The 13,581-nt window shown below is 35.8% G+C and overlaps 2 protein-coding genes across 2 annotated transcripts in view; one reads left to right on the top strand and one right to left on the bottom strand.

The window, feature by feature from the left end:
• Nucleotides 1–3,544, bottom strand: part of LRRIQ3 (leucine rich repeats and IQ motif containing 3) — a 63,850-nt gene extending 60,306 nt beyond the window's left edge. The window contains exon 1 of the mRNA XM_032217238.1: nucleotides 3,424–3,544. The gene's annotated coding sequence lies outside the window, so the exon portion shown is untranslated. The remainder of the gene's footprint in view (nucleotides 1–3,423) is intronic.
• Nucleotides 3,545–3,582: 38 nt separating this feature from the next.
• FPGT (fucose-1-phosphate guanylyltransferase) lies at nucleotides 3,583–10,500 on the top strand. The gene is made up of 4 exons (XM_032218493.1): nucleotides 3,583–3,710; nucleotides 5,104–5,271; nucleotides 6,631–6,723; nucleotides 9,051–10,500. The coding sequence occupies exons 1-4, from the start codon at nucleotides 3,632–3,634 to the stop codon at nucleotides 10,493–10,495; spliced, it is 1,785 nt and encodes a 594-aa protein (XP_032074384.1). The 5' UTR covers nucleotides 3,583–3,631; the 3' UTR covers nucleotides 10,496–10,500.
• The last annotated feature ends 3,081 nt before the right edge of the window (nucleotides 10,501–13,581 follow it).

Here is a 13,581-nt window from a genome sequence, read left to right as displayed (position 1 = left end):
ATAGCTAGTAACAGAGGAAGCAGCTTTTCTATAAAAAGTGCATTTATGTAAGTGAACAAATTTATTGGGGAAAAAAAAACATATGAAAGTTGTATGGAGTACTCTTTTGGCCCTATAGTGTATTCTAGTCCTATACAGTAGTTTCAATGCAGCAATCAATCTTGCACAATTGCTAAAGAATGTTTTAAAATGTAATACTTTCTAACTTTGCAAAATTAAAATCTCACTTAGGTCACTACAGAAGTAATGTATATAGTCTTAACTGAGTAAGTCATAAAATTAAATGAGATTGTACTTTAATTTTTATGGAATCATTCACCTCATGTCAATATGCTTAATCATGGTTTAAAGAGATGTCAATTTGATATTTACAGAATTAACAACAATTCAAAAATATATTTCTATATTTAAAGGCAGGGAAGCCATTCACAGTTTCCCATATACAACATTACTATAATAAGGGGCACATAAAACAGTCATTTTATTATGACCAAGATGAGTTTCAGACAATTCCTTAAAGATAATTTTGCCTTATTTTTAAGACTTCTTTTATTGCAAGATTTGTACATGGTAAAACCACATCAAAGGGCACCACTGCTTCATTTTCTTTCATTTGCACTTTGCACCCTTATAATATCTGGGAGACTAGGCATGAGCTTTTAAAATTAAAAAGAGAGTAAAAATATCTGTCAAGAATCTTAAAATGGGCCATGGCAAAGGAAATAAAATTTTCACATATCAATAATCTTACATAATTTTTCCTTAATGCTATTGAGACTGCATACCGAGTCAAAATTACAATTGAGATCCAGCACTAGAGACAAATAGAACTGTACAGTTCATTCAACTGAAATTAACTGATACATTTTCTTTGCAATCCTAGTATTAAAATTAATGTAAGTATATAATAGATTACCCAATTTGAAGAACAAGAAGCCTAGACAGAATTATTTCTTGGTCATCTTTCTTTGGCTCTTCAGAGAAAAGCATAAAAAACTTGTTTTGCTGGAAAAAGATTATGTCTGTGAAAAAACTGATAAACTAGTAAGTGGCTTAAATAAGAGGTTTCAAATGATGCCACAAACATAGCAAATACTATGTTTTGTGAATTTAAATAAATAATAAATAAATACATTTGTAGACTGGTATTATTTTTCTGGAGGCTCAGAAAATGTAATCACTTCTAATCGAAGGACAAGATAATATTTGGTTGTTTTTAACCCAATGATTGTAGGAATTGAGGCCCATCTGGGTCATTCTCCTAAAAAGGCGTCAGTTTCTGAAAAAGAAGCTATTTTGTTTTGCATTATCAGGACTGTCCCCAAACATTTTAATATTACCTATTTATATGATCAAACATAAAAATAAAATAAGCTATTCAAATCTTAAATCTGTCAAGAAAGAATTTTTCTTTACACAGTCACTCCTTTCAATTTTCTGGAATTCAGCAAGCATTTTATTTCCCTATACAATCCTAGGATTAAACTAGATTTTTTTTTAGTGTATATACCAACAATCTGTGAACTTTTAAGGGAACTGGTACACTTCCACATATTAATGCTTTTGTGCAGCTGTGTCATCAGTACAATATGAGCAATATTCCATTTTTCTCAAACTTCGGAATTTGCTTCAACTCTATCTTGTGAACTTCATATAAACAGCTAAATAGCAGCAAAGAGAACTTGTATATATACAGTATTTGCTTTCCACTAGCAGACATCTGGGTTTTGGTTGCTCAGATACAGTAGCTTTATCAATAGTAAACCCAAAGGTTTTTTTTCCTTTTGATTTTGTTTCACATCCAAGACATTTCTGGATCTCTTCAGAAATGTCTTGGATGAGAAGTAAAATGTTTTCAAAGAAAAAAACCCCAAGAAACTCCAGTTGCCTTTTTGGGGGGGAGGGGGGATGACTTTGGAACAACTATGACCAGGATGATTGCTCTCCATAGACACAAACCAGTTAAATTAACTGGATTTATACTCTGGTCCATGCGAATAGTAGTAGAAGGCTATAAGATCCTGACAGCAGAACAAATGGACAAGCCATAGTTCTGCTATCTTTACTTGTACACAAATCCTCCTCTTTAGCAGTAGTTCTCAGACATTTATACTTTTACTAAATTAATTCAGGCTGTGTAATTAGTTCATGATTTGGGATAGGGAGTCTTTAATTTTCTTCCTCTTAGAATCCCTTTCCACTTTTAAAAAATATAGACAGCCCTCCAAACAACTTTTGTTTTTAATGGTTCTATCAATATTTACCATATTAGAAATTAAAATTGATACATTCACTGCTCATAGTTTCTCAAAATCATTTGATGACATTTCAGCATAACTGGCAAATACAGGGATTTTGATTTCACTAATCCTTGGGGGGGCAGCCCCGAAGGGTCTAGTAGGATTGCACTTTTTAAAGAAAAATCTTCCTTTTTCAGGTGGTGGTATAGGAAAGGGAAAGGAGTTTATTTTTTTAAAGAAATTGTAGCAGGACATAATAACCCTTGAAAATAATAGAGTGTATTATCTAATCTCATAAATGTTGCTTGAATTTAAAACTGCCCATAGGACTGAGGGATGAGAGGCCCTTGGTATGTTCAGAACTGTTTTTAGCTAGAATTTGTCGGCAACTAGAGAAATCCCCAGAAACTAATAGTTATCAGAGATAAATTGTAAATAAGGGGCAGGGGAAAATGCATTTGTTTTAGGCACCTCTGATAGATTGTGACAGCTTTAATACTCAGCCAACGAGGAAAAGATGGGAGGCAAACCTGCAACCTGGGATAGAGAATGTAAAGAAAATATATTGATGGCTTAAGATGTGTCCACTGTACCTGTGTGTATATGATGCACCCGCTTTGCAAAGCAATAAATAAAATTACCATTGTTTTCTTTTATAGATTTTGGTTTGCAATTATTTCAAAACCAGACAACGAATCCCACAGTGGGCATACCTCAAAATTGAACTGAGCTCACATGAGCAAGATTATGCCCAATAACACACACAGACATACACACCCCACGAAAGGTATAGAAGAGTTTTTGGGGGAAAGGGCAGTTACCATTCTGAAGAGTAATTTTTGCTCAACTTTCTCAAGGCAAAGTAGCTCGCCTGATACAACGAGCCTTGGGGAATCGCTCCTTAACAACCAGATTCTTCAATGGGAGTGATCACCCTCAAAAAGAAGCCGCCCTCGTTTCCTTTAGAAGCTACTCTCTTAATAAAAGATATTTAGGTTTAGGCAGAGTGTATCAGATTCCAGGGTTAAAAGCTTTCTTCTCCCTCTTGGTTCTTCCCAAGCTTTGCAGAAGAAGCAAATGTGGTCTCTGAGCAACTCCGGACACAAAACAGCTGGGACCGTCAACCTCGGGATCTCTCCACCCTTTCCTCCTTTCAGCGCTTTTCCAACTGCTCCTCACTCACCGACTCCCTCTCCATCCCAAGCGGCCCCGGGAACCCGCCTTTCCCAGGACAGAAAGCGGATCCCAGATTCAAGAGACGCCTGCCGGTTGCTAAGCAACCGGCTTCTTCCGAGGCCTACTCGGCCAAGCCCGGCCCCGGTTAAGGAAGAGGCGGTGGCATCGTCCGGCCTCAGGGCGGAAGCGCAAGGGGGCGAAGCGGCGGCCCAGGGATGCCGCTGGCGGGAGAGGCGGAGGCGCGGCGGCGCCGAGCGACGCAAGAGAGGCTGGAGAAGTTCGCCAGGTTGAGAGGTGGCTGCCTGGGGGCTGCAGCGTGGGCTGTCTAGGTTTGGGGCCTCTGCAGTACCTTCTTTGACTGGCTAGCCGGGTGGGCGGCTGTGGGAATAGGGACTTCCGCGTAATTGCTGGTGCAGAAACCAGCGTCCAGATTCCACCTCTCCCCTCCATTATTTCAGTGGGTGAGAAATGCAGGGGGCGCTTAAAATGCCTGCATCTTGGGCGTAGTCAGAAGGCCTTTGCTATCATAGAGTTTTGCAGACAATGGAGTTGCAGTCAACTAAACCATAGTTTTACTGAACCATGCTTGGATAAAGTGATGTTGGCTAGGTTAGCTCAACGTGTTTTGTCCGAATCAAATTATTACAATTTAGTATGATAGTATAAACCTGCACCTTTTTATGATGAGACTTTGTAATAAATGAATTCGGAGTTCTTTATGTCGTGGAAAGTAGTTAATGTAAAATTTATTGTTCTGTTCACATATAAATTGTATTGGGTCTTTGTAAAAGAATGAGCACATCAGCTGTCATTCACTATAGAAAATGCGGTGTTCTCATCGTGATAAAGCGAAGCATATCTGACCAATAGACAGGAAAATGTGTACATGTAATAAAAGCATTTTAGTTCTGTGCAAAGTAGGGGACCGCAAAACTCACAGATTTGGGAACCGAATATTCCAGATATTTCTGTTGTGTTCCAAACACTGTTTTTCTTTCAACCACATTTATTCTGAAAATTATCATACCCTTTCCTTGCTCCCCAAATATAAGTTTTGTACAGCATTGGAAAAGCATTTAAAGGAAACATTTTTCAATATGTTGGAGTGTAATAAAGCACCTCTTTTTGAATGACTAAGCACTTTTGCGGGCTCATATAACATGGGCTTTCTTATGTCCTGTGAAAGCAATTTTGCAAACAGTGATCTGGAAAACAATGTTTGATAAAAAAAATAAGGTTGGGATTAATACTGCATGCTTTCCAAAGAAATACAAACAGAAGACCTTTTTAATAGAGCCACCAAAAAGATACAGGTACTTTAAATATTTAATCATTAAAGAAGTGCTGAATTCATGTTCCCACATATTCCAAAGTACCTTTTCCAAATCATTTTCAATACATGCACATCTTTTGGCACTTTAGTCAGCAAGAAGAAAAGCTTTAATGGACAACTATACATTACAATCAGGTGAACCTGAACCCAAGGAAGAAGAAAATGGTTGAATTTTAGTAGCTAACTGTAGTGTAAGTAAGTTGCAGGTATTTTATGGTGGTGTTTGGAGGAATATCACTTGAAGCTAATTGGAGTAAGGAGTAGAAATCCCAATTCAAGGATTTTGGGGTAAGAACATTTGAAATTAGTTTGGTAATTATATCCCTTGTAATGACATTTCCTTTTTCCAATCAGGTAAAACTGTACAGACTGGAGAGTTTTGGGATGTTGTTGTAATAACAGCAGTTGATAAAAAGCAAGAAATAGCGTATCAAAAACAATTATCAGAAAAGCTGAAAAGAAAAGAATTGCCCCTGGGAGTGGATTATCATGTTTTTGCTGATCCTCCTGGACCAAAAATTGGTAGGTTCTGCAATTTAGAGAAAGTTAATATTAGCAAAATAAAACATATATACCCATACATACATTCAAAACAATATAGTCCTTCCAGAGAAGGGGCGGGAGCATTTGTATGGAGGATGATTGATCGAACTTATGCAGGAAATTGGAATAGAAATCTGAAAGAGCAGAATTTGCACTGTGAGGTCATAATGTAATCTTAGTTTGCTGCAGATATCCATTTACGATGCTCTCTCACCATCATGACAGTGTTGAACTTCTGCATATGGAAAACAAGATTGGAAAGGCTGTCACCATTCAAACTAAATTAAGTACTTCTGTTTTCTTTAATTAAAATCCATGGAATTTAAAAATACATTAGCTGACTTCTGCTTCAAGTTTGTTAAGTTTAACTTTTCAATCATCTGGTGAGCAGAAACAGAGACAGTTTGTGGTTAAATGTTCAGTACAATTTGATTAATTTTCAGACAGATAAAAAGGTTCTCCTTCTGGTGCATATTATGACAGCTGTATCTTTTACTGAAAGATTTCTAGAATGTCATTAGAAGCCAAATTATATTAATTAAACTTTCTAAAATATGTTCAAATACTATTATTATGCTTCTTTTGATTCAAATGTGAAATTCCATTGCCATTAATGAGCTGGATGTTCTTTTGGGCAACATGTCAATTGAATAGACTCTTAAAGATTTTTCTAGTTTAGGTAGTATTTGTATTAAATTTTACAGTGTCTCAGTTTATGAAAACTTTTTTCCTTTAAAAGCATTCTACAGGAAAAAATAGAGATCTGGACATGAAACATATATTTGAGATCAGCTTCATGATTTGTGTTGCATATTACTCAGCATTTTAAATATATATATTTAATATATATAATATATATATATATATATATATATATATATATATATATATATATATATATATATATATATACACACACACACATACATACATACATACATACATACATACACATACATTTCCATTTTATAGTTTTCAATCCAAATTTTTAAAATGTTTTGAAAATTTTGCAGAAGGATCTAAACAGAAGAAAGTAAAACATATTCATGCTTTAGAAAATACTTTTTCATTTTGTTTGCTGATTTGGCAAATAGGTAACATTTCCATGGCTGTTGTTTGATGTTAGAGTTACACAGATTACAACTGAAAGTTTCCAATCTTTTCCATGACCACTGTAAAAATGATGATGACTGATCCAAGTTTATTTAATAAATTTTGTGATGTTGTGTGATTTGAAGTAGCATGACTTTCAAAAAATAGATGTATCAGTTGATTGCAATCTAACCGTGTTAAATCTTGTTATTCCTAAATTTAAATATGTGTTGAAATGTTTTGTAGGAAATGGTGGATCAACACTTCATGCCCTTCAGTGCTTAGAAGAGAATTATGGAGATAAATGGGATACCCTCACTATCATATTAATTCATTCTGGTAATTTTTATCCGTCAACTTATCTTACATTATGTAGGATACACGTCTGTTTGTTTTTTCCCTGAAGAGAGTAGTGAAGATGAATTAGGTTTATTTCCACTACAAAATTATACTCAAAGTCAGATATGCATATTTAGGTTAAATTATAACCTGAAAATGTGTTTAAAATTCTGTTCAAAACTCCTTAGAGAAAGAAAGGATTGGAGAACAAATAGTGTTAATGACCCACAAAAATTCAGTTATTTATAATTTACAAAAAACTTGAAAGAATAAAATATGACGTTGGTATATAATGTTGAATTTGGAAATCCTTTATGATTTTTGGCAGTATTGTTTTACAACTCGCTAGAAAGCAGTCATTTCAGTGATGAATCATAGATTCTTTGGTTTCTTATATTGATGTTTGGAAATAGAAGGAGACAAACAATCTGTAACTTCCTCCACAAAATGTAAGTGCTGAAGATAGGAACATAGCCTTTTTAAATGAAAATTTATAGCAAATGAGTGAATTGTACAACTTGAGGGTTCTTCCAGAGTTTTCATAATGGAAATGCAGGATACAGGAGTTTACCAACCAGTTTAACATGTAACCGGTATGTTAGCTGTAACCGATCTGAAGAGTCCTGCCTTTGTGCTGGTTGTACATTTGGCTCTCTATGTGAGATATCATTTAAAGAGAGTTCAACAATTACAGTTCATGCCACAACAAAGCCATCCAGGTCTTTGTGTGAGTTGAATTGCACTACATACAAATGTGTTTCTGAGTTCAGTGTAAACTCTTACTTTTAGCCTATAGCCTTGACAAGTTCTCTGACCATATCAATCTCCTCACAATTTTTCTTTCTTTACCATTTTTTAATAATTATATTAACTCTTTTATCCTTTAACTTTATGCAAATTGCAGGTTTATTTTACCATTGTTTTTAAAAATATTCTGTCACTGAAATGTTTTATAGAATCTTTGTCCAACTGAGGTGGTTTTATTTAGAATATTCCCCAGATCAATGCATCTCTGTTCACTTTTTTGGGATTGGGCCTTATAGTCTCCTCTAAATAGTTGTGCAGACATCACTCCAGATTATATTCCCCTGCTGCGCCCTCCCATCATTTCAAAATCTGATTTAAAGGTATGAGGGATTCTCTAAAGCAAATACCCTATTTTTCAGAGTATAAGACGCACCAAGGTTTTGAAGCGGCAATTTTTTTTTTTTAAAAAAAGCATTTTGCATTCTGCAAAACTCCCCAAAATAGCACATTTTTCATGGAACCGGGCCCATTCCCCCCCCCAAAAAAAGGCATGAATAGCCTTTAGGGGGCTGCAGAGTGCTGGGGGGTACCCTCCCCAAACAAGCAAAAAGCCAGTCAATTTTTCACGAAATCGACCCTGTTTTTTCAAAAAAAATGCATGCATAGCCTTTAGGAGGCTTATAGAGTACTCCTGGAGGCGGGTGGGGGCAAAATTGAGCAAAAAAATGGCCCGTTTTTCACTCATTTCTGCCCTCCCCTTCTACAGGCTCATGGCTATTTTGGTGAAGGGGCAGCGCTTCGGGAAGCAAAAAATGCTGTATTCAGTGTATAAGCCACACCCAGATTTTCAGCCTCTTTTTTGAGGAAAAAGTGCATCTTATATTCCAAAAAATACGGTAGTAAGAATTTGCAGACAAAAAGGCAAAAAAGGGTAATTTTGTCATACCCAGCAAACAGCATTTGCAAAACCCTGGAATGAATATATATTCATAGATTTTCACGGGTACAGGTATGCAGGTTTTGGTGTATTCGGGTCTTTTCCCGTGTAAGATTGAGAATATCTTGGCGGCATTTCGACGAGGTCCCACTCGTCATCTTCAGGCTCGTGTCTCCAGCCTCGTGCTTTGCTTTGCTCGCACAGACAGGAGGCCGAAGACACCAGCTTGAAGATGTGTGTGTGTGTGTGTATGTATATAAAAAAAATGTATGTATGTATATAAAAAAAACACAAATAAAACACACACACACACACATATATATATCAGAATTTTAATGTAAACTTTTACTTGCTTTGTAAATATTTACATCTTAAAAACAATATAACCTTTTCTTAGCCTTTGTAATATTGTATCTAAAATCCACTACATCCTGGGTTGCAGATATTCTGAATATTCTATCAGGGGAAGTTACTAGTAAGTATGTGTTTTCACAGATCTTTTTCATACATCATATTAAAATATTTACATAAGATATTAAAGAACCTCAAGTAAAATTCTTTAGAATCTGGATGCATATGAATATGAATGCAGGTATGTTTTATTGATATTAAACATTCTTCATTTTTTTCTGTTTTTATAAAGGTGGTTATAGTCAACGTTTACCGAACGCCAGTGCCCTGGGAAAAATTTTCACAGCTTTGCCTTGTGGGGATCCAATTTACCAAATGCTTGATTTGAAATTAGCCATGTACATTGATTTTCCTGCTTGTATGAATCCAGGTGTTTTGATTACATGCGCAGATGATATTGAATTTTATAATATTGATGCAACAGAACCCCTAAGGTTTAATCAGCCTGGATTTACTGCATTAGCTCATCCTTCCAATTTGAGCATTGGTACAACTCATGGAGTTTTTATATTGGAGCCTCCATTACACCTGATAGAAAAAGAACTTGACTACAGATCTTGCCATTGTTTTCTGCATAAGCCTAGCATTGAAAAAATGTATCAGTCTGGAGCAGTGCATAAAAGGAGTGATTATCAAACATTGCCTTCTGGAGAACTGGGAGATTCACTTATGGAATCTGAATTTGTATATACAGACAGCTTATTTTACATTGATCACACCACTGCAAAATTTCTGCTAACATTTTATAAACAGATAGGCAAACTTTGCTATGAAATAGATGCCTATGGTGATTTTCTGCAGGCATTAGGGTCTGGAGCAACAAAAGATTATGCAAAAAAGATTGAAAATGTCACAAAAGAATCAGGTCTAATAGAAATAAGGGAGAAGGTATTTAATACACTAAAAGGTTTGCCTCTCAATGTTATACTCCTAAATAATTCCAAATTCTATCATATTGGAACTACTCGTGAGTGTTTGTTTCATTACACTTCTGATAGAAAACTGAAATTGGAGTTGGGTCTGCTGCCAAATGTTTTTAGCATCTGTTCAAACAAGGCAGAAGACTTGGATAAATCAGCTTGTATCATTCACAGTATGCTTAGTTCAAAGTGTTTTGTTGCACCTGGTTCACTAATTGAATATTCTAGATTAGGTTCCAAGGTTTCAGTGGGAACAAACAGTATCATCAGTGGCTGTTCCATTGACACAAAAGCAGACATACCCCCAAATACTTTTATGACAACCTTGAGCATAAGAATTGATGGAGAATTGAGGTATGTGACCGTGGTGCTGGGCATAGAAGATAACTTGAAACAGAATGTGGCAAGTCTTGCAGATATACACCCACTAAGTCTTTTTGGCATTGGTCTTAAACAATGCTTAGAGCTTTGGGGCTTGAGAATTTCAGGTGAGCTCTTTTCAGGGGACAAAACATCTTTGGGTTTGTGGACAGTTCGAATCTTCCCTGTATGCTCCCATTTAAGTGATTCAGTAAAAGTGTCATTAGGGATTTTAAACTCTGTACAAAATAAGTCCCCATTTAAGTTAGATAGTTTTAAGCTGTTGTCTATTGAACAAATACTTTGCTACAAAGATGTTGAAGACATGCTGAAATTCCGACAGCAACTTTATGAAGAAATCAATCTGCAGAAACTGAAAGAGAAATCTATTATATAGAAGTGGCTGAAAAATGGTGCTTTCCCTCATATTTTAATTCAATGAGGGCTAATTGCTTTCAAGGTTTCCAAACCCCAGAAGCAAGCACTATGCATATTTTTGTGTTTCATTGAAGTAGAAATAATGAAACTGCATTAAGACTGTTATTGTAGCATAACATTAATAATGCAAAAAATGCAGATAAACTATTCTTTTGATGAAAACATTAATGAAATATTTCAAATCTATAAAAACACAAAGGAGGAAATTTTCTTCGCTTCATATTATTACGTTTTCAGAGTTTTTATTAATTCAAGTGGGAATTACAAGTTAATAATTAGGAATTTGATTGAAAACTACTCAAAAGTTTTTATATAGAAAAAGTTATTTCTGACAACATCCTTATTTTTCAGGGTTGTTCATTGCAAATGAACAATAAAGTTATTTCTTAAATGTATATTCATAACACTATTCTGTGTTTCATGTGTAAATCTGACATCGGTTTACAAGGCTACGGTGAAATGAAGTAAAATAAATTGAAATGTGTAAATTAGGTAATCAAGATTTTGCCTAACAGTGTCATTCCAAGTAAGAATGGCATCTAAGGCAACTATCATAATTTGATCAATTATAGTTTCAGTATAGTTATAAATAAAATATCCAGTCTAGATAAAGATTAGGAATATCCTGGCATTATCATTACCACATAATTATCGACTGCTTTAGAATAGAATAGAATAGAATAGAATAACAGTTGGAATAACGTCTTCTAGTCCAACGCCCTGCCTAGGCAGGAAACCCTACACCACTTCAGACAAATGGTTATCCAGCATCTTCTTAAAAACTTCCAATGTTGGAGCATTCACAACTTCTGGAGGCACGTTATTCCACTGAGTAATTGTTCTGTCAGGAAATTTCTCCTCAGTTCTAAGATGTTTCTCTCCTTGATTTGTTTCCACCCATTGCTGCTTGTTCTACCTTCAGGTGCTTTGGAGAATAGTTTGACTCCCTCTTCTTTGTGGCTGTTCCTGCGATATTGGAACACTGCTATCGTGTCTCCCTAGTCCTTCTTTTCATTAAACTAAACATACTCAGTTTTTGCAACCATTCTTTATACAACCGTGCTACCATGCTTTTTCCAAACAGGGTAAATCTAAAATATGCAGCTTTAACCCATTTTTGTATACATCATGTCAAAATAATAAAAAGGTGATTTTAAAATTCCTATTTATTAGTCAATTTATATGCCTGCCCATCTCACATATGTACTGGGTGACTTACAATTAAATAGGTAAAACAAATACAAATTGTTTAAAAATAAAACAGCTGGGAATCATAAAACCCTATTAATATGACCAGGAGACAGCTTGCATTGCATATTTGGAACTCCAGGTTCAAGCATAACCACCACCACCACCCCCCAAAAACCCAAGACCTCTTAAAAGATTAGCTGATGCTCCTTCCTGCCAGATCTGGATGGATAGAAAATAGGAAAGGTTATAAATAACCTTGTTCCAAGTCATGAGGGTCCTAAAAGCAACTGGAATTGTACCCAGAAGCACACGAAGTCAATGCAGCTTGCAGACAGTGGCATTACATGTGCCAAATAATCAGTCCCATTATCTACCTGTGCAGCCACATTCTGCATTATAGAATACTCTTCGAGGGCAGTCCTACCTACAACATGTTGCAATACTCCAGTCTGGAGGTCACTTTCTGTAAGTTCTTTGATATCCATCTGACATAATGAATATATATTTTCAACTACTAATAGCTTTTCAAACAAAATTATGATGTTTAGATGTATCTACAGTTTTTCTTCCGTTAACCCTTTTGGAAATGGATTGAGGACAGTCATCTAAAATATAAATTGTAATTCAGATCTAGCTAAAGTCTGAACAAATGAGAACATTTCTGGGCAAAAGTTTCAGGCATGACTCCAAAACAGCATTTTCAAAATATAAAATTGCCTCTCAAGTATCTTAAACCTCACCACCCTCCAGACCTTCCGCACAGCCCTTAAGATCTGGCTATCCCGCCAGGCCTGGGGTTAAAGATTGGGATCCGTCCCCACCCGAATGATGAATGAATGTTGCTTCTATTTTTAATTGTGTATTGTCTGTATATGTCATTACGTGTATCCCCTCCCTATAGGTTGTAAGCCGCCCTGAGTCCCCTCAGGGAAAAGGGCGGCCTATAAATAAAAGCAATCTAAATCTAAATCTAAAATCTAAACCTGAAGTGATGCAAGCAAAAGCAATCTTCTCACAAAACATCAAATCCACTTTGGAGATACTTGTTATTTATGAAATTAACCCCATACATCTCATAAGCTTAGTAGAACTTTCCTAGTTATGCATAAGTGAAAAAAGTAAGGAAGGATGAAAGTTGAAGAAAAAAAGCAGTGGGTGAGGACAGCCTGGCCAACAGTAACTGTTGGCTGGGGCAGGAGGAGGGTTATGATGTTTGGGAATGCTGTGTGTGTCTCCTGAAAGTCTCTTATTTGCTTAGTACAGGTAGCCCTCGAGGTATGACCCCAATTGAGCCCAAAATTTATGTTGCTAAGTGAAACATTTGTTAAGTGAGTTTGTCCCATTTTATGACTTTTCTTTCCATGTTTGTTAAATGAATCACTGCAATTGTTAAATTAGTAACCTTCCTGTTAAGTGAATCTGGTTTCCCCATTGACTTTGCTTGTCAGAAGGTCACAAAAGGTGATCACACACATGACCCCAGGATACTGCAACTGTCATAAATGTGAATCCATTTACGAATGTAAATCACGTGACCATGTGAATGTTACAATGTTCATAAGTGTGAAAATAGCCTTACCACTTTTTTCAGCACTGTTGTACTGAAACTTGTAAATCGGGGACTACCTGTAATTATTATTTTTTCCTTTTTTTACAATTTCTATCTTCATTGTTGGCTTTGTAATTACGATTAAAAGCAGAAGGAGTGAGGACTTGCATTTCTTGCATAATGGAATATACATTAGTAGCATATGGATGAGTGGATCTGGGAGAGGAAAGAGGTAACTTCACTCTCTCTTGTATTGAAGTTGATGCAAAATCTGAAACCTTGTTTAGGCAGATTTCTGAGAGGGC

Source organism: Thamnophis elegans, chromosome 5 (assembly GCF_009769535.1).
Source record: "Thamnophis elegans isolate rThaEle1 chromosome 5, rThaEle1.pri, whole genome shotgun sequence".
Taxonomy (NCBI): Eukaryota; Metazoa; Chordata; class Lepidosauria; order Squamata; family Colubridae; genus Thamnophis; species Thamnophis elegans.
The sequence above is the reverse complement of the archived record's forward strand: the minus strand, read 5'-3'. Positions and strand labels throughout refer to the sequence as shown.